The 20,629-nt window shown below is 36.5% G+C and overlaps 1 protein-coding gene across 2 annotated transcripts; it reads right to left on the bottom strand.

The window, feature by feature from the left end:
• Window positions 1-576: 576 nt before the first annotated feature.
• LOC129269580 (uncharacterized) lies at window positions 577-19,586 on the bottom strand. 2 transcript variants are annotated; one of them, XM_064115389.1, is made up of 10 exons: window positions 19,481-19,583; window positions 17,314-17,783; window positions 11,464-11,887; window positions 10,964-11,109; window positions 10,280-10,370; window positions 7,322-7,684; window positions 6,560-6,735; window positions 5,831-5,940; window positions 3,584-5,217; window positions 577-2,195 (listed from the first exon to the last, which is right to left on the bottom strand). In XM_064115389.1, exons 3-7 carry the CDS (start codon window positions 11,878-11,880, stop codon window positions 6,562-6,564), a joined length of 1,191 nt encoding a protein of 396 aa, XP_063971459.1. In that variant the 5' UTR covers window positions 11,881-11,887; window positions 17,314-17,783; window positions 19,481-19,583; the 3' UTR covers window positions 577-2,195; window positions 3,584-5,217; window positions 5,831-5,940; window positions 6,560-6,561. The 2 variants fall into 2 exon arrangements, with proteins under 2 accessions (XP_063971459.1, XP_063971461.1); XM_064115391.1 differs by lacking the exon at window positions 17,314-17,783 and having other exon boundaries at window positions 577-2,338; window positions 3,790-5,217; window positions 19,481-19,586.
• Between the last annotated feature and the right edge of the window lie 1,043 nt (window positions 19,587-20,629).

Below are 20,629 nucleotides of genomic sequence, written 5' to 3'. Positions count from 1 at the left end.
AACGTGTTGAATCTCCCTATTTTTGTACCCTTTTTACTGGGGTAAAATAGCATAATTAAATGTGGTTTTTACAATATAAAGTGTTGAAACCCCCTTTTCAAAGGGGTGAATGGTGATCAGACTCGGGGGCCTGTCAAGCATACTTAAACACATCCTCATACACACAATTAATGCACACATACACAATTCTCTTTTTTTAAACATGTTTTTATTAGAGATTTCATCCAAAATCGATTACATTAATTCACGGGAAACAATTACAATTTTCATGAATGTACAAATGAATGATGCATGGAAACATTTTAGACTGGTTCTATTTTTAAAATGTTTGTACATTGTATTTCCAAAGGTTGTTTATTGGAATGGTTCAGAATTCAAAAAATGAAAGACGGTTGATTTTCTGAAAATTAAACGGGTTTCAGATTCATTAAGCATTGTGATTCAAAAGGTCACAAATGATTTAGTGATTTGTGCATTTCAGTGTAGAAGTTATTATCAGGCCCTCACCCATCTTTATCAGTCAGAGCAATGGGAATTAAAATCAGCAATATGCAATGAGAAATTAAAAAAAAAAATTTCGCCTGACGGACGGACACACAGATAGGCACGGAACATGTTTCATAGTATCCCCTCATTTGGCGGGGACACTCAACTGTGAACATCCTGATACGGAAAATTCAAATTTGGAAATGACAAACCTTAGAAGAAACCTAAACCTAAGAAGAAAAAAAAAAAAAGAGAATCATGATTTCTACTATACTGCTGTACAAATTAGACACTGTTGAATAGAAAAAAAGAAGAGCCTAAAAAGAAAAATCATTACAGAATTTCTAAGTCCGTTTATGTGCCTGTACAAATAACAGATGTATGTTGTTAAATGGTCTCCATCTATAGTATTATTCAGATTGGAAATATCTCTTCAAATGCAGATAATATCGAAACACGTTTAAATTCATTAAGTCCTAATATGCAGATCATTTAACTATGAAGTATTAACATGCTTTCCATAATTGTTGGTAAACATTCAACCTAAAATAACATGTTCTACGTATCATTTGAAAAAAATATCAAATAGAACTTTGGTTAACAGTAATAACACACATAATAAACCTTGTTAATTATAAGGGAACATGTCAATTCTCATCATTTAAAGAGCAACAGTACCTATAATGTAGGTAAACTTATGTACAGATAGGGTAAAATGAGCTGCTGTGAACTCATAAAAAGAACATGACAATGTTGACATGGTAATACATGTATGCAAATAGATTTTCAAGTTACAATACAATCTAATTAATTGGAATAATCATGTCCATATGGCATACAGTCACTGGCCGACTTCGAAATAGACCATATGCATGTGATGTCATAACATAGCGCCCTCTCTCAAAGGTTATAGGAATATGCAAAAACAGAGTTGTCAGAGATGCGCAAGTTGCAGATCAACAACTCATGGAATTAAGGCACTGGCGCTGACCTCTACGATGGTGTTACGATGACATCAACGCACATGCAGGGTCACTTCACATATAATAAAATTATGACTGACTATAGTTGTCAAATTAAGATATTATGTAGAGAGAATTACTTTCCAACTGATATTTCAAACACCGGCTTTCAATAATTATCAAATGACACACAATTATGAACATAGAATAAGTAGTCTACATTCAGACGACAAAATAGTTCACTTCATAATTTGAGTCCGAATGCAAATGTAAACATTATCAAATGAGTCCATTTGTGCATTATTTACATCAGATGTGACTTGTCAAATTGTCTCTATTTATAATGGAAATACAATTCAAATAAGTAGTTTAAATTCAGACAATGAATAATTCACTTCCTAATTTGAGTCTGAATGCACCTGTAAAAATTATCAAATGAGTCCATTTGTGCATTATTTATATCAGATGTGACTTGTCAAATTGTTTCTAATGGAAATACAATCCTCATCATTCAAAGCACAACAATGCCCATATTCAAAATAGGGGTGGGCTATAGAGGGCAAATTTTTGGGCACATCTCCGAGACACACTCATCACACCTTATTTTGACGAGTCTAAGTGTACCGACAACTTATTTGAAAAATAAAAATAACTAGATTTTAATTCGTCATGCGGACGAATTAGGTGGTCTGTCCTTATTCTCGCCATCATGATCACCATTACCATGTTCCAGCAGATCAATATGATCTTCATGATGACAACGGAATGTTCATTATGGATGGAATACTTGTGAAAGACGGGAGATGATAAAGCACTGTGAAAATGGTCTCTTTGATATATGACAAGACATGTGATATGAAAAAAGTAATTATATAGTCTGTTTTATCTTGCTAAATTTTAACTTTTATACCTTTTAATTATCATAAAGGATCATGTACGAGGTGGTAAAAAAGAAAAAAAAAAATGAAAAAAAATCATCTTGTTTACCCCAGGACTCGAACCTGCGCCCCCGAGAACGCAAGTCAAGTGCGTTATCCATTGAGCCACGACATTCCCCATAGAGATTACACGTAAGCAAATTTGAGAATTGCAAATCCAATTTTGCAAGCGAAAAACGGGCATGATCCCGGCATCTGATAAAAAAATGGAGGGCACACTTCCGAAAGCTTAGAATCTCAGCTACAACATTGTAAAAGCTCAGAGACAACTGACAGGAAAAAGTGGAGATATAGCTCACGAAATAGAGGAATGTAGAATCTAGTTTTGAGAAAAAGTCATGTCCCATAGAGATTACACGCAAAATGAGGAAAAATGACATGCCTCTTTTGATCGCTATTTTACGCCATGATGCGTTTTTCAAAATGAAAATTCATGTTAACTCAGGAGAATGAGTACATTCTAAACTACAACCTATCGAAAATTGGGCGAAAATTGACCAATATTCACGGAGTTAAAGCCTAATTTGCATAATTATTATGACGTCATAACAAGGAAAATTGATATTTTAACTTCCGACGCCATTATGATGACGTCATGATCAAATTGAGGGACAATGGTGACATGAAATCAAATCTACAACTCATACTCTATCGATATATGAAAAAAAAATGGGGGTCAACGCACTATTTAAAGAGCTACAGTGAATTTTTAATAGGCATGTTTTTGCCCATATATGGCCTATAGTAAGAGCTCGCGCGCACACGTGCTGCAAACTTTAACGGGTGTTAATTTCGTTATTAATGGTCGTAGAAGGTTGATGAAGGTATCAAATTGCTCAGAATTATATTATCAATGCAATGATATAAAAAAACGGCGTTTCTGCGTTGCGTTGAAGGCGTTACGCGCGGAAACGCGCGCGCATACGTGTGCGTGCGCAAATTTTTGAAATGCTTAAAATGACCTGAAACGTACTCTACTTTGGTCAAAAAGTGATTTTGAGCAATTTGAAATTTTGACGAGCGCATACGCGCGCGTCGTGACCACCAGGTGACCTTTGATGACATGAACTGTTGACCCTTGACCTGATGTTGATGTGATGTAAATATTGTTAATTTTTGATAATTGATAATGGAGATATGATTGATAATGTGATTTTACGAAATGGCGTCTAGATGACGTCATCATGACCTGATGACCTTGAAAATGTTATTGTCACGTCTTATGACAATGACCTTTGACTGTGCCAAAATTGAAAGAAATTGACAAAACCGATCTGGAGTTATCCTTGGAACAAAAAATTGGCGGAAATAAAAATAAATAATAGTAATAATAATAATAATAATAATAAAGAAGAAAGAAAATTCTGACAAAACTAATAGGTGATCTGTCGTTGACAGACCACCTAAAAAGTTGGAAATCCAGGGTGCCCGGGCCAAAAAATGTACACGCCCAAAATTGTTCAAATACATTATTTTGTGTACTTAGTCAATAAAAAAAAACTAACAGATCATGTTTGATTATTTTCAATTTTAACTGGCTGAATAAATTTTCTTTTCAGCATAATTATGCTTCAGAAATGTTATTTGAAATATGTAGCTAAAAAACAACTAACATAGTTGAAAAAACAAAGAAATATAAGAAATTGATATAATAAAGTTAAAACAATGAAATATATTTAAGAAATTAAACATGGTACCAAGTTTTTTGTCAAGTAGAATTGTTAGAAATGCTATAAAGAATATTTCCCCCAAAAATAGCAATCTAGGAGTTACAATAGTCACATTAGGTATTACCAAATAAATTAGAATTAATCAAACATTTCTAATTGTGATGAGAAAACTCAATTTGTATTGACTTTGTACACAGAATCATGTATTTTGAGCAATTTGGGGCATGACAAAATTTTGTTCATAGGGGCATGGCTTAAAATCTGTACGTGTGGACGTGACAAATTTCGTCTCAAAAGTTACGCGAGACTTAGAAGTATAAAGTCAGTGTACGGTGTGGACAAAAAAATCTCGCACGGCGGACTTATTATGCAAAACGTTGAGGGGGAGGGGGCTGTATTAGCCCCCCCCCCCAAGTCTAAATAGGGTTAAATAGCATGCATAGATAAATTTGGTATTTTTAAATGTTAACAGTCTAGTCTGATTCCTTGACCTATAAAACCTAAAGTTATTGACACCCAAATCATGAACAAATATTTATAAATGACAAAGATATGGCAAAAGTGCATTTTCAAGGCTAAAATGGCTACCATCTTGGATTTTTCACGTTTTTGGACGGGGCACCCTGGATTTTAAATTAAAAAAAAAAAAATTCTTCCAATAATGTGTCAGTACACTTAAACTCATCAAACTAAGGTGTGATGAGTGTCTAGAAGAGGTCAACTTCTATAGCCCACCTCTACTATTAACTAGTTTGATCAGAAGCCTTCAGACTATAATTGTAGTGACGCCTATAACCGTGACGGCCAGCTTCTCATAACATATTACTTGCTGCTAATAGCAGTGATACTCGACATCAACTCCTTGGCCCGTGCTGGGATAACATCCCTTGGATGGCCAACTTCATACACAAAGTGTTCCAGAAACTTATAGAATGCTTGCAGTTCAGTTGCGTAATGAATGTTGAACACGTAGTGCAGCTTAAAAAGAACATCCACCGATGAAGTGATATCTCCTGGGCAGGGGATTGCTTGCTCATCGATGACGACAAAGTACTGCACTGGCAGGCGACGAGTCCCTAGCCCCAGCAGGTATGGCTGGCTTCGCTTCACTTTTGCATTCTTTCGCTGCTCTTTGATGAAAGCTTCTACGCTGGTGCCAAGCTGTAAGAGAGTAACAATGGACAAAAATTTAGTATTTGCAAGCCTTTACCAATTATAGGCTCAAATACATACTTTTACATCATTTGGGGGACAAAAGTGAAAACAATTGTAAGACAACATATTAAGATTTCGATAACAGCTTTGGTCAATTTGTATGTTACCCATTTGAAATGAGCCTTTTGTAGAATAAACCAAACCACAATTATTCTGTTGTTTTTCTATAAATTGAAAACGTTTGTCAAAGCACAATCTGAATTTAAGTAATACTGAATAGGACAACTACCCCCCCCCCCCGGACAATTACCCACTGGACAACTACCCCCAGGACATTTGATAGTTGGGGATAATTGTCAGGGGTAGTTGTCCTTGGGGTTAATTCTTCTAGGGAGTAGTTGTCCAGCGGGGTAGTTGTCCTAGTGGGGGTAACTAAGAACTGGATCTTTTTAGAACTGCATTGGATGTTTTTCAGAAATTTTAATTAAAAAATAATGGAAAAACCACTAATGAATATCGTAACAATTTCATTAAATTCATCCCACATTAAAGAATGAATGTAATAATTTTACTCCTTTCAAAAGATTGAAATTAGACTTCATGCACATAGCAAACATACCGGTCTTGTAACCAGGAAGTACTGCACTGCATCTGCCAAGGACGTCCTCTTTGCCGCGTTAGATGGAAGTAGGTACACAGCCCCCATGAATGCATAGAGTGATTTCTCTCCTAATAAGTACAATAAACAGAAGATAAAAATTTGGATAAGATATAAGTAGAAGTAAGTAGTAACTCATTTTTGAAGCATAAACAATGATTTTGAACAAAAGAAATGGTGTAGTTGGAGTTATTGATGATATAATAAGAAAAGTTTATCAAAGCTTATCAAAATCACAGCCTCCACATGACAATGAGTTAAGCCAATAAATTCAGCTGGGAGGAAAATGAAATCATGAAAAACATGCATTTAGATATTGTGATTTTAAGGACATTTCAAACTTGGACAAAGTTATTTGACCTGCTAAACATGCTAAACACTAATTTATTCTGTGTACCAAACTGGCATGCAAGTTCTTGATATGATACCTCCATGCCTGACACAGACTTATGAGTGCCCAGGGATTTCGGGCATGCAGTTTGTTGCACTCTGATCGGTCAGGTCATATTTTTCTTTTATTGGAAAATCCTCCTTCAAATTATTGTAATTTTTTTTTTCCTGTTTCTTTATATTGTGTGCCAAAATTTCTGAATGTTACAGGAGTTTGTTTATCGATCCTGCTCTGTATAACTAAAAATGCCTATTCAAGCACAATATTTATCTATCAAACTGAAGGACACATTTTCTTACCCTCACTGGTCACCTAACTCAGAAGGTGGATGATACAAGTCCTTCATCAATGCTTGTATCTTCGGCAGCCTGGACATTTTGCAAATGTGTAGGATGCTCTCCACAAATCTTGTCTCCCACTTGCTGATAAGTTTGGCAGTGGCCTCTGGTAACAACAGCTTGAATTCTTGCTGTATCTTCAATAAACATGCATACATATAAATATGGTTGATAAAATCATCTCTTTTAACAGTACTTTGTACAGTACTTCCAAATAAATCATGTACACAGATGTCATTGCTAAATTATTTCTACATCATTTCTGAAAGAATGAATATTATTGCCCCCCTAACAGTTTGTAAAAATGAAATTTTGTGACAATATATGTACATTACCAATGGGGAGTTGTCCACAATGACATCACAGATTCTGGCGGAGTTGCCAACTTGAAGATGTCCATAATAAGTATTTACGAAAACTTCGAAAATCCATAACTCGAAAACGTATTGTCCAATTTTGTTCAAATTTTTACTGGTGCCTTCTCTATTCACTGAAAGCATGTGAATGTCTGAGTTGCCTTCCACTTTAAGAGCTCGGGGAGGGTTCAATTTGAGATTTCAGATGCTTCTGTAAGCTAACAGAAGTAAAATGAAAACGTGGGATATTTATATCTCGCATCAGACAGACTCCATTTATAAAATATCAAATTGTATTTTATGATTAAAGTCCCCCTTTAATTATTAGTTAATTCCTACATGGAGCATTGTTACATGTACTACTTACAACTGTCGGTGTATCTAGAAATCTTGGGTATCGCTCAAGGATGTCAGTGACTTTTGGCAATTTCTCAGAGATCCAATTTCGTCTGTTTTGGAACGTCCTGCCCATGCCCTCCAGGACCTCTGCACTGCTCTCTGCAGTTGCCCTTTTGCAGAAGTTGACAATTTCATCCTCCTCTTCTGAGGTCACCTCTTCCATTTGTTGAAATGTGCGCTTCAGTTCTTTCTTGAAAGCTTTCACCTGCAGCCCTGAATATTTTCCTGTCCTTGGCCTTCGCTGTTGTTCACGAGGTAGAGACCTCCGCATGGTGTTAAGCTTCGAGCTCAAATATCCACGAGCTGAATCAGTTTCATCATACCAAATATCCTCAAAGAAAACAGAAAGAAAGGAGAATGTAAGGATGGAATTGATTTTGGTCATTTAACAACTACGTTGAGAACCACTGAAGATACATGTACCAAGATCATAGAAAAATATTGACAAAAACAAATCTCAAGATAAAGGGGCATTTTGTGACAGACGACAAACATTAATAAAAGTGTAGCAGAAAAATTAAACTAGGAATTCATGGCTACTCAACCACCCATCTTCCTCAACAAGAGACGCTAGGATCGTACTACTGTAACCACCCATTCTCAAGTCAAGTAGCACCAGGATCATGAATAGAGAACGAAATTGGTAGGAGTATCTGACAGACAACAGGAAATAGATAAAATGTGACAGAAGAATCAGAGTAGGAATTCATGGCTACTCAACCACCCATCTTCCTCAACAAGAGACGCCAGGATCGTACTACTGTAACCACCCATTCTCAAGTCAAGTAGCACCAGGATCGTGAATAGAGAACGAAATTGGAAGGAGTATCTGACAGACAACAGAAAATAGATAAAATGTGACAGAATAATTAAAGTAGGAATTCATGGCTACTCAACCACCCATCTTCCTCAACAAGAGACGCCAGGATCGTACTACTGTAACCACCCATTCTCAAGTCAAGTAGCACCAGGATCGTGAATAGAGAACGAAAATGGAAGGCGTATCTGACAGACAACAGGAAATAGATAAAATGGGACAGAATAATTAAAGTAGGAATTCATGGCTACTCAACCACCCATATTCCTTAACAAGAGACGCCAGGATCGTACTACTGTAACCACCCATTCTCAAGTCAAGTAGCACCAGGATCGTGAATAGAGAACGAAATTGGTATGAGTATCTGACAGACAACAGGAAATATATAAAATGTGACAGAATAATTAAAGTAGGAATTCATGGCTACTCAACCACCCATCTTCCTCAACAAGAGACGCCAGGATCGTACTACTGTAACCACCCATTCTCAAGTCAAGTAGCACCAGGATCGTGAATAGAGAACGAAATTGGTAGGAGTATCTGACAGACAACAGGAAATAGATAAAATGTGACAGAAGAATCAGAGTAGGAATTCATGGCTACTCAACCACCCATCTTCCTCAACAAGAGACGCCAGGATCGTACTACTGTAACCACCCATTCTCAAGTCAAGTAGCACCAGGATCGTGAATAGAGAACGAAATTGGTAGGAGTATCTGACAGACAACAGGAAATATATAAAATGGGACAGAAGAATCAGAGTAGGAATTCATGGCTACTCAACCACCCATCTTCCTCAACAAGAGACGCCAGGATCGTACTACTGTAACCACCCATTCTCAAGTCAAGTAGCACCAGGATCGTGAATAGAGAACGAAAATGGAAGGAGTATCTGACAGACAACAGGAAATAGATAAAATGGGACAGAATAATTAAAGTAGGAATTCATGGCTACTCAACCACCCATATTCCTTAACAAGAGACGCCAGGATTGTACAACTGTTACCACCCATTTTTTGGACTACCCTGTTCTGATTACTATCAAATCACTTGACAAAGCCCCATGGGCAAAAATCTGTGAACAATCTTTCATTAGGAAGTTTTTATTTGAATTATTTGTCTAAAGCAGATATATATACCCTGAGGAAGTGAGGTGGTACCTCACAAAAATTCGGTTCTAGCTGTTTGTAGAAAATAAAAGTAGGAGTAAAATGTATCTCTGGTATATCATATCGTCTTTTTGTATTATCACAACTCTCCACTACATGGACTCTCATAATCTTCATATACATATTCATATTATATTTGATCCAACAAGTGTGTCTTGACCACTTGCAAAGAAGTCCATCAAGTGGAATATCACTGAAGTTTCATGTATGACATATTTTATCTTATAAAAATAACCTGTAACTCCTAGAAGTGAGCTTGGACTCAGCATGTGGAGGTCTTACAGTGAACATGCATTAAAGGGGAAGTTCACCCTGGAATTTTATTGGTCTTAAAAAATGAAGAAAAATAATAAAAAAATATTAGTGAAAGTTTGAAGAAAATCGACCCAAAAATAGCGAAGTTATGAATATTTGAAGTTTTGATTGTGTGACGTCACGTGCGAGCAGCTCTCCCATTGGATGTGTATGTAAATTCCATAAATTTGTCTTTTTTTCATGGTTCTTGATAAAGGGATGGGTCAATTTGATATAGTCATGTATATGAACATATGTTTGATGGTATATTGACCGCACAGGTGACATAATTAATTTCTTTTGAAAAAAATGACATTTTATGAAATTTACACTACATAACACATAGGAGATCTGCTCGCATGTGACGTCACAGAATCAAAACTTTGAATATTCGTAACTTCATAATTTTTAGGTCGATTTTCTCCAAACCTTCACTCATATTTTTCTTTTATTTTTCTTCATTTTTTAAGACCAATAAAATTCCAGGGTGAACTTCCCCTTTAACTACACAAATATAGTTGTATTCAGAAACATGGCTCAAAAGTTATTTTACATAATGATAAGATTGTAGACATTGGACAGACAGGTAGACAATCTCTTTGTTGTGCCACTTTAAATTCATGTGGCAAAAATTAGGTATACTTACATAGGGATACTTTGATGAAGTTGACTTCAAGCTGGGATATGCAGTAATGATACTTTTGGCAACTGCAATTTTCTCTTCTCTCGTTGGGTAGCTGCATGATATAAAAAATGTTTAATGAATTGGTTATACGAAATAAAAAAAATAATGGCAGATACAATTCTAACATCTGTCATACATGTTGGCCAGTTCTGCAGAGCTCCAGAAACAAACTTCTCCTTTCCATACCCACTAAAACATGCAATACTGTGGAAATCTTCCACATGTTAGAAATTAGGTTAAATTCTTTAGCTGATGTGAATTTCATCAAAGTTTTACACACCAAAGGACAATCATAGCAATATTGAAAACAAGGATTATACAGATTTAAACAACTATATGTGCTAGATGAACAAAACTAACACCTGCTGACATGTTCCTTAAGACTTACATGAAACATACAGTGATACTTGTATGTACATGTACACATATGTTCCACTTTTGGTTGTCTGATTATGTTACAATTTGATGCAAGATGATATAGACAAGAACAAAATAATGTGGTAATTATATGAGTAATTACATTATCATGCCATAATACTAGTATCTTCAATTTATAAAGTACTAATAAATCTCACTCTGCCATTTTTTTCACGTTTAGCATACATAACTTATATACATTACAAGTAGAGCTGTTTCATTACTTACTATGAATAGATTTTGACCATCTCAGCTGCCACGATAGTTGTCAACAAATGACGAGTTTCTGTTGTGATTGTCTGGTTGGTAGAGTATTCCTCTTCGATAAGAGCTCCACGAGGGTGATTCCTCACTATTTCTCGCACATCAAAGCCCTATGATGGATTAGAACAGGGGGCAGAAATAACAATATACATGTTTTATACATACACTTATTAATCTTTGGACAAGCCAACTAGTAAATGAAGTATATTCATTTGAAAATAAAGTTTTGAATGCATGTTACAAATTAATGTATATTTTCTTTTAATTAGTTTGAATGAAACTATAACTACATGAAGTAGTTGGTCATTACTGTAAATATATCACACAAGTACCATCTCAAATTGTTTAGCTCTAAATATTATTTTGAGATTTTTTTTTTTTTTTTTTTACTAAAGACTAGTATCATGCCCAGGATAGTTTTCAAAATTTGATTTTTACCAAAATACATGTAATAAGTATATTACCTTTACTTTAAGTGAGGGAGACTTTGTAGGCACCTTGGCTTCTTTGACAGGTGGAGTAGTTGACACATCTGTAGAACACTGGACATGTAGGACGTGGCCATCTTCAGGGGACGATGGTATGACAGTGGCACCTGTTGATCGTTGTGGGCTCTGTGATGATGTAACTGGCTCTATAATGATACTACCACCATCTCGCATCAAATTCACATCATCCATGTCCTCTTCATCGATATCAACATAGGTCTGAAATTGCTCCATTTTCAGTTTCATGGTGTATGCCTCATTGTTGAGAGAAAACTTGATCGCAATCTTGGACTTCAAATTTGTGAGGAGTTCCTCCGGGCTCGATGAGGATACAGTCAAAAGTTTCTTTTTCTGCCCGTAACTCACACATAAATTACAGCTGGCCTTCTCCATTTCTAATCTATAAAGATGAAAAAACAAACTAGATTTTAATTCGTCATGCGGACGAATTAGGTGGTCTGTCCTTATTCTTGCCATCATGATCACCATTACCATGTTCCAGCAGATCAATATGATCTTCATGATGACAACGTAATGTTCATTATGGATGGAATACTTGTGAAAGACGGGAGATGATAAAGCACTGTGAAAATGGTCTCTTTGATATATGACAATACATGTGATATGAAAAAAGTAATTATAGTCTGTTTTATCTTGCTAAATTTTAACTTTTATACCTTTTAATTATCATAAAGGATCATGTACGAGGTGGTAAAAAAGAAAAAAAAAATGAAAAAAAAATCATCTTGTTTACCCCAGGACTCGGACCTGCGCCCCCGAGAACGCAAGTCAAGTGCGTTATCCATTGAGCCACGACATTCCCCATAGGGATTACACGTAAGCAAATTTGAGAATTGCAAATCCAATATGGCAAGCGAAAAACGGGCATGATCCCGGCATCTGATAAAAAAATGGAGGGCACACTTCCGAAAGCTTAGAATCTCAGCTACAACATTTTAAAAGCTCAGAGACAACTGACAAGAAAAAGTGGAGATATAGCTCACGAAATAGAGGAATGTAGAATCTAGTTTTGAGAAAAAGTCATGTCCCATAGAGATTACACGCAAAATGAGGAAAAATGACATGCCTCTTTTGATCGCTATTTTACGCCATGATGCGTTTTTCAAAATGAAAATTCATGCTAACTGAGGAGAATGAGTACATTCTAAACTACATCTTATCGAAAATTGGGCGAAAATTGACCAATATTCACGGAGTTAAAGCCTAATTTGCATAATTATTATGACGTCATAACAAGGAAAATTGATATTTTAACTTCCGACGCCATTATGATGACGTCATGATCAAATTGAGGGATAATGGTGACATGAAATCAAATCTACAACTCATACTCTATCGATATATGAAAAAAAAATGGGGGTCAACGCACTAGTTAAAGAGCTACAGTGAATTTTTAATAGGCATGTTTTTGCCCATATATGGCCTATAGTAAGAGCTCGCGCGCACACGTGCTGCAAACTTTAACGGGTGTTAATTTCGTTATTAATGGTCGTAGAAGGTTGATGAAGGTATCAAATTGCTCAGAATTATATTATCAATGCAATGATATAAAAAAAAAACGGCGTTTCTGCGTTGCGTTGAAGGCGTTACGCGCGGAAACGCGCGCGCATACGTGTGCGTGCGCAAATTTTTGAAATGCTTAAAATGACCTGAAACGTACTCTACTTTGGTCAAAAAGTGATTTTGAGCAATTTGAAATTTTGACAAGCGCGTACGCGCGCGTCGTGACCACCAGGTGACCTTTGATGACATGAACTGTTGACCCTTGACCTGAAGTTAATGTGATGTAAATATTGTTAATTTTTGATAATTGATAATGGAGATATGATTGATAATGTGATTTTACAAAATGGCGTCTAGATGACGTCATCATGACCTGATGACCTTGAAAATGTTATTGTCACGTCTTATGACAATGACCTTTGACTGTGCCAAAATTAAAAGAAAATGACAAAACCGATCTGGAGTTATCCTGGAACAAAAAATTGGCGGAAATAAATAAAAGTAAATAAATAATAATAATAATAATAACTAGATTTTAATTCGTCATGCGGACGAATTAGGTGGTCTGTCCTTATTCTTGCCATCATGATCACCATTACCATGTTCCAGCAGATCAATATGATCTTCATGATGACAACGTAATGTTCATTATGGATGGAATACTTGTGAAAGACGGGAGATGATAAAGCACTGTGAAAATGGTCTCTTTGATATATATATGACAATACATGTGATATGAAAAAAGTAATTATAATCTGTTTTATCTTGCTAAATTTTAACTTTTATACCTTTTAATTATCATAAAGGATCATGTACGAGGTGGTAAAAAAGAAAAAAAAAAAGAAAAAAAAATCATCTTGTTTACCCCAGGACTCGGACCTGCGCCCCAGAGAACGCAAGTCAAGTGCGTTATCCATTGAGCCACGACATTCCCCATAGGGATTACACGTAAGGCAGTAAGCAAATTTGAGAATTGCAAATCCAATTTTGCAAGCGAAAAACGGGCATGATCCCGGCATCTGATCAAAAAATGGAGGGCACACTTCCGAAAGCTTAGAATCTCAGCTACAACATTTTAAAAGCTCAGAGACAACTGACAAGAAAAAGTGGAGATATAGCTCACGAAATAGAGGAATGTAGAATCTAGTTTTGAGAAAAAGTCATGTCCCATAGAGATTACACGCAAAATGAGGAAAAATGACATGCCTCTTTTGATCGCTATTTTACGCCATGATGCGTTTTTTTCAAAATGAAAATTCATGCTAACTGAGGAGAATGAGTACATTCTAAACTACAACTTATCGAAAATTGGGCGAAAATTGACCAATATTCACGGAGTTAAAGCCTAATTTGCATAATTATTATGACGTCATAACAAGGAAAATTTATATTTTATCTTCCGACGCCATTATGATGACGTCATGATCAAATTGAGGGATAATGGTGACATGAAATCAAATCTACAACTCATACTCTATCGATATATGAAAAAAAAATGGGGGTCAACGCACTAGTTAAAGAGCTACAGTGAATTTTTAATAGGCATGTTTTTGCCCATATATGGCCTATAGTAAGAGCTCGCGCGCACACGTGCTGCAAACTTTAACGGGTGTTAATTTCGTTATTAATGGTCGTAGAAGGTTGATGAAGGTATCAAATTGCTCAGAATTATATTATCAATGCAATGATATAAAAAAAAAACGGCGTTTCTGCGTTGCGTTGAAGTCGTTACGCGCGGAAACGCGCGCGCATACGTGTGCGTGCGCAAATTTTTGAAATGCTTAAAATGACCTGAAATGTACTCTACTTTGGTCAAAAAGTGATTTTGAGCAATTTGAAATTTTGACGAGCGCGTACGCGCGCGTCGTGACCACCAGGTGACCTTTGATGACATGAACTGTTGACCCTTGACCTGAAGTTAATGTGATGTAAATATTGTTAATTTTTGATAATTGATAATGGAGATATGATTGATAATGTGATTTTACAAAATGGCGTCTAGATGACGTCATCATGACCTGATGACCTTGAAAATGTTATTGTCACGTCTTATGACAATGACCTTTGAATGTGCCAAAATTAAAAGAAAATGACAAAACCGATCTGGAGTTATCCTTGGAACAAAAAATTGGCGGAAATAAATAAAAATAAATAAATAATAATAATAATAATAATAAAGAAGAAAGAAAATTCTGACAAAACTAATAGGTGATCTGTCGTTGACAGACCACCTAATAAGCACAGAATGGTAATTTAAAACCATCATGAAGCACAATAATATTCTCGTTAATATATCCTCTTTCATGTTTGGATGCTGTGCATTATACTGCGATTCATAATAAAATACATTACAATCCGCAAATTTAAAATCAAACCCTGCAAATTCTTGCATAAAATCTCACTGGTAAAAATAAATATCAATCGTACTGTAAAAAATAAAACGACAAAAAAAAAAAAAAAAAAAAAAAAAACCCATTGAAATCAGCTTCTACCAATGTTGTATCCTAGGCCGGCTCAGCTGAGACCAAGACCACTCGAGACATATGGCTCAATGACTGAGACAGGGCTTTCCGAGACCAAGACCACTTAAATTTTTCACCAAAATTCAACATTTTGGGGCCTAATTATGTTTCAAAAAGGTTCTTCGATAAACAAAAAACTAAATTAATTTCATAATTAATTTCTTATGTACATTTATATATCTAGCAAGGGTTGCAGTCGGCACCCTAAACATAGTGAAAGCAATATTGTAAGACAGTTGATTAATTTCTTTCTAAACTCTTGAATATTGTTTATTCTTCAAGCTTGAAAATAAGCATGGTCTACTTAATATCTGAGAATGCTGGAGCAAACTCAAATAATATGCTGGATATATTGGGGTTTAGCCCTCTGCTTATTGAAAAAATTGTTGCCAAGTTCAATTTAAAAACACTACAATAACATTTTCTGATAATAACCTGACATGGTAATGGCATTTCTCAGCACCACATAGGAGCACCAGTCATCATGAAGTGCATAGGAGCTGTAGGCCTGAAGAGGATGGTGGTCCTTCAACTCTTCTTGCTTAAGAAGGAAATACTCTTGAGGCATCTGTTCCACAACTTCAAAGGCGAAGAAATGATCATCAAAATCCACAGTGGTCCAGAGTTTTCCATACAAGTAATTGTGGTTGCCTATGCAGTACATTAATTTCAATACTCCAAATGTTGGCCTAGAACAAACCCAACAGATGGATGTTTGAGAGAGTAGAATTCAACTTTGGATGGATGTTCTGCAGCGTATAATACAAGGCCCCAAGCTTGTGAATTCCACGTTTTGCTCCAATGGGATTTGTGACCTCATATTCATCAAAGTATAATGCAATTTGCAAGGCGTCAGGACAAATACTGAAGAGAGGATGGTCTGTGAACTGAACATTGTCACAATAACGTCTCTTGACACCATCTGTAGAGGGAGAAGTAGCACTGACCTCGGCGAGTACTACAGGATTACTCAGGACTGTTCCAAGAGTTTTCTTGACTGAAACATATTGGAAGGTATCTTGAACAAGTACTTGTTTGGCACGTCCAGTCTCTTTGTCAGTTATTACATCAAATCTGTTCCCAAGCACAACAGATATAGGCTTGTTCAATGAAAGTTCATTCTCAAAATATTTTTCTTGTTTGTGGCGGGTTTCTAAGTCTAAGAATGGATTTTTAGCCTCATTAAAAGCAGCAAACAATTCACAGTAAGCAGGTGAAGCTTGATCCACACCTAAATTGTCCAGAACTGTTTTTGTTTTACTTTCTAAATTTGATACAATGTTCTCAACAAGTGTAGATGACTGATCTATCACTCTTTCAATTGTAGAATAAATTAAGTTAGGTTGTGAAAGCAGAGCTGTAACTACAAGTGCTGCTCTTTTCTTAAGAGTGTCTCCATTACACAATTCTCTGTCGTTTTCAGTATCTGCATTGTCTCTGTCTTGTTGGTCAGGGTTTTCACCATACAATTCTGCCTCCAAATGCAAGTCTTCAGCCTCATTTACATTTATTACACATTCATTTCTTTCATTATCATCATCATGTACAGTACATAGGTCATGGGAACTCAGCAGATGTCTCCTGAATGAGTTGAAAGTGAAAAATGATTGTGGACATCCTCCTTGTCCACACTGTAAAATCAGCCCTGGTCCATCATACAATGCGTGGGCAGCATGTAAGTGTGATAACAGCTTTGGGAGGCCACATATAATTAAATTACATGCAAAACATTTACAGGAAATGTTCATGATACATTTAATTCATCAAACTGAAGGCTCACCTTGTTTATTCGATGGTGGAGGAGTGTGTATTCCCTAAACCGTATGAACAGAGGATCATTGAGGAATTCAAGCTCAGACACCTTACGATTGTCTGATGACAGAGAAGAGGTGCGCGTGACGAAATGATTTGTTTTTTAAGTGAACGTACCAGACGTAGTTGAATTATCAGCAGGGTAGGTGGTGCTGTGGACATTACTGCCAAAACTGGAATCAACAAAAGGAGGTAAAGATCTGTCCGAGTTTGTATCAGTGTCTCTGCAGTAGTTATCACAGTTTGTTGTATTGAGAGAAATTGGTTCTGATGTTATCACCTGATCTGGAGAAGGGAGGTCATTACCTTCCACCACCCTCTGATGTTGAAGTTTACCCTTGGCACTAGATTGTTGCCTTGCTTTTCTCTTCCTTGCAAAACGGCGTGCAGCTGCTGACTTATGACGTCCCATCACACAACTTGCTCATATCTCCATTCCTGTGACAAGTAATACATACAAGACAATTGATCTTTTTGCATTATCATTGCCATTTCTACTTCGGAAAATTATTAAATTTTTACAGTCATATATGATTGCAATTATGCAAAATTTTATAATACTTAACAGCAGTGGATCTGGGGGGTTGAGGGGGTTACAACCACCCCCCCCCCCAAAAAAAAGAGAAAAAGGTAAAAAGTTCATCAGCTTCTCTGAATCCCCCTCCCTCGCTATAATCACCTCGCTTGGCCTCTTACTCCCCCCCCATCAGCTCATTCAACCGCTTACCCCCCCCCCCTCAATAATTTTTCACCCAACAAGAAAATTGAACGTGATAGGTGATCAACAAAATGATTATAATCGTTAGGGGTATTCGGTAATCCTAGGGTAAACTATGCTGAAATACCGTCTATTTCAATTTTTCTTCTTGCTTGCTCGCGTGTCGTCATTTAGCAATGTATAAGCGTTGCACAAGTTTTACTCCATTTGAGTCTACAAATAATTGAAGATGGCAACCAAATTAAAGTTCTCTTGTAAAATGCTGTAAATATGGTGGCCTTAAATATGAATTTGATGAAATATGCACTTAATCATTTTACTGAAATGGATGGTGTGGAGATCAGATTGGGCAGGTAGGGGTCATTGAGACGCACTGTGTTAATCAGTTCTTGCTCGCAATAATCGCGATCAGAGTTACATGAAATTAGCGATCAATTTTTATAACACCAATAGATCTATACCGTAATGGTATAGATCTAACACTCAGAATTAACACTATAATAATCACAAGACACTAATTGATCGCCAACTTCATTTAACTGGGATCGATATCAACGTGAGAAAGAAAGTCCTGAAAAGTGTAACTATAGTTAGATCTATGCAGAAACGAACGGAGTTGTAAACGTGACGAAAAATACTTATTTCTTCCCTTTTTGGAGAACCTAGACAGAAGACAGCTTGAGAGAGGCTTTGAAACGGGTTATTAATGATTATTTGGGGGTTAGTCTACTACTGTCTAGATCTAGACAAAAAAAAATTCCCAGATCTATTTCCTAAGAACATCATAAAATAAATGTTTTGAATTAGATATGGCAGAAAAGTCAAACTTGAATTGTCACTCAAAATGATCGTAAATTTCACTGAAAATGAAATCAACGACAATGTCAACGTTGGTGAAACGGGTCACCACGCGGTGGGCTGCGCGCTGAGCTACGTGCAGCCCGCCCGCCCGTCGCACGAGATTTATCACCATGCGTGCATCACGTCTGCATTGGCATGCTGCGTGCGTGTAACCTCGCTAGTTCAGTTGTACCGTGCGGTCACCAATTTTTAAGAAAATAATAGTCTACTTTAGGGCTGTGTTCTTTGAATTAAGGTCACAGAAATAAAAGTTAAAAATCTACTTTACATTGAGGCTGGATCTTGTACAAAATAGGCCAAAGTTTTCACTTTAAAAATGAGCATGTCATTTTGAATCTAACTTAGATATGAACGTTGCTAGTCGAACAGTCTAGATACACATGTACGTGCAAATGAAGATAATTGTTGTGTGCAGTGACGAACAGTAGCCGGCGTGAAGATGAATTGAACAATAGATTTGTGACTTATTTTGCCCAAATATATTACCAATCTTCGAATCGAAATTGTCTTTAAGTAACAGTGAAGTAAATTTTTAAAGGATGTAATTTTCACTTACCAGTTTTCTGTACGATTGGTCTGGATTAAAAGTTGAAGTCATTCCATGGTCGTAAAGTTGGGATCTTGGGTGCGTGATGACGCTATGATCGATGACGTCAAGCGAGGCGTGGACCAATCAAATTACATTGTGACCTAACACTTTTAAATTAGTCAATTCAGCACTATTGCTTCTTCTTCTTCCTGTTACTGCAGGCAAACTCCTCAATTGGGATATAATTGCTGCAGGCGTGTGTGGCTAGTGATGAATTTGAATTAATGGTGTGCCCCCCGGATGAAAGTAGACATTTGAATTTTGTTTAGCCTTGTCTTAAAACCATCGACCGATTTAGCTTCACGTATGTCTACTTGTAGCAGATTCCATTCTGCCATAGTCCTCGGAAGGAAGGAGTACTTGAAGCAATCTTTTTTTGTTGTTGGTCGGGAGAAAGAGATTGACGATGATTTCCGTGTCCTGACAGAATTTTGAGAGGGAGTTGTTAAGTATCGACCTACGTTGATTGAAGCACTGTGATTTACAGATTTATATAAAAGTGTAAGTCTTGGGATGGCTCTTCTATCTTCGAGAGATTTCCATTCAAGTGACTTCAGCATCTGGGAAACACTACTGGTTCTCCTGTGATCTTTACAGACGAATCTAGCTGCTCTTCGTTGAACTGCTTCTAGTCTACTGATCTGGTCTTTCGTGTATGGGTCCCACACAGAAGCACAGTACTCCAACTTTGGACGTACTAACACTTTATAGGCTGTTTCTTTTACATTACGGGGGCAACTATACAAGTTTCTTCGAAGGAGGCCTAAAACCCTATTCGCTTTGAATATGGTAGTATTAACATGATCCGACCAGGTTAATTTGCTATTTATCTCGACACCTAAGTAATTGTGACTTGAGACAACGTTTAGTCGTTTCCCATTCATATCATAGGTGGTTAGAAGGGGTTTCCTTTTATGAGTGACGTGCATGACATGACACTTATCTATGCTATAGAGTTAAATCAACACTTTTTACCGTACGTGACATCTTGTAACCATTTTTCTACCATTAAAACTGTTAAAGTGGCGTTTTCGTATTTCAGCACTTTTAAAAGGGCTCGATTCAACACTTCATTTTTAAGCGTGTATTCTTACAAAAAAGAGAGGAAAGAAAGCA

Source organism: Lytechinus pictus, unplaced genomic scaffold (genome assembly GCF_037042905.1).
Source record: "Lytechinus pictus isolate F3 Inbred unplaced genomic scaffold, Lp3.0 scaffold_31, whole genome shotgun sequence".
In the NCBI taxonomy this organism is placed as follows: Eukaryota; Metazoa; Echinodermata; class Echinoidea; order Temnopleuroida; family Toxopneustidae; genus Lytechinus; species Lytechinus pictus.
Note: the sequence above shows the minus strand (reverse complement) of the source record. Positions and strands in the feature narration are given on the sequence as shown.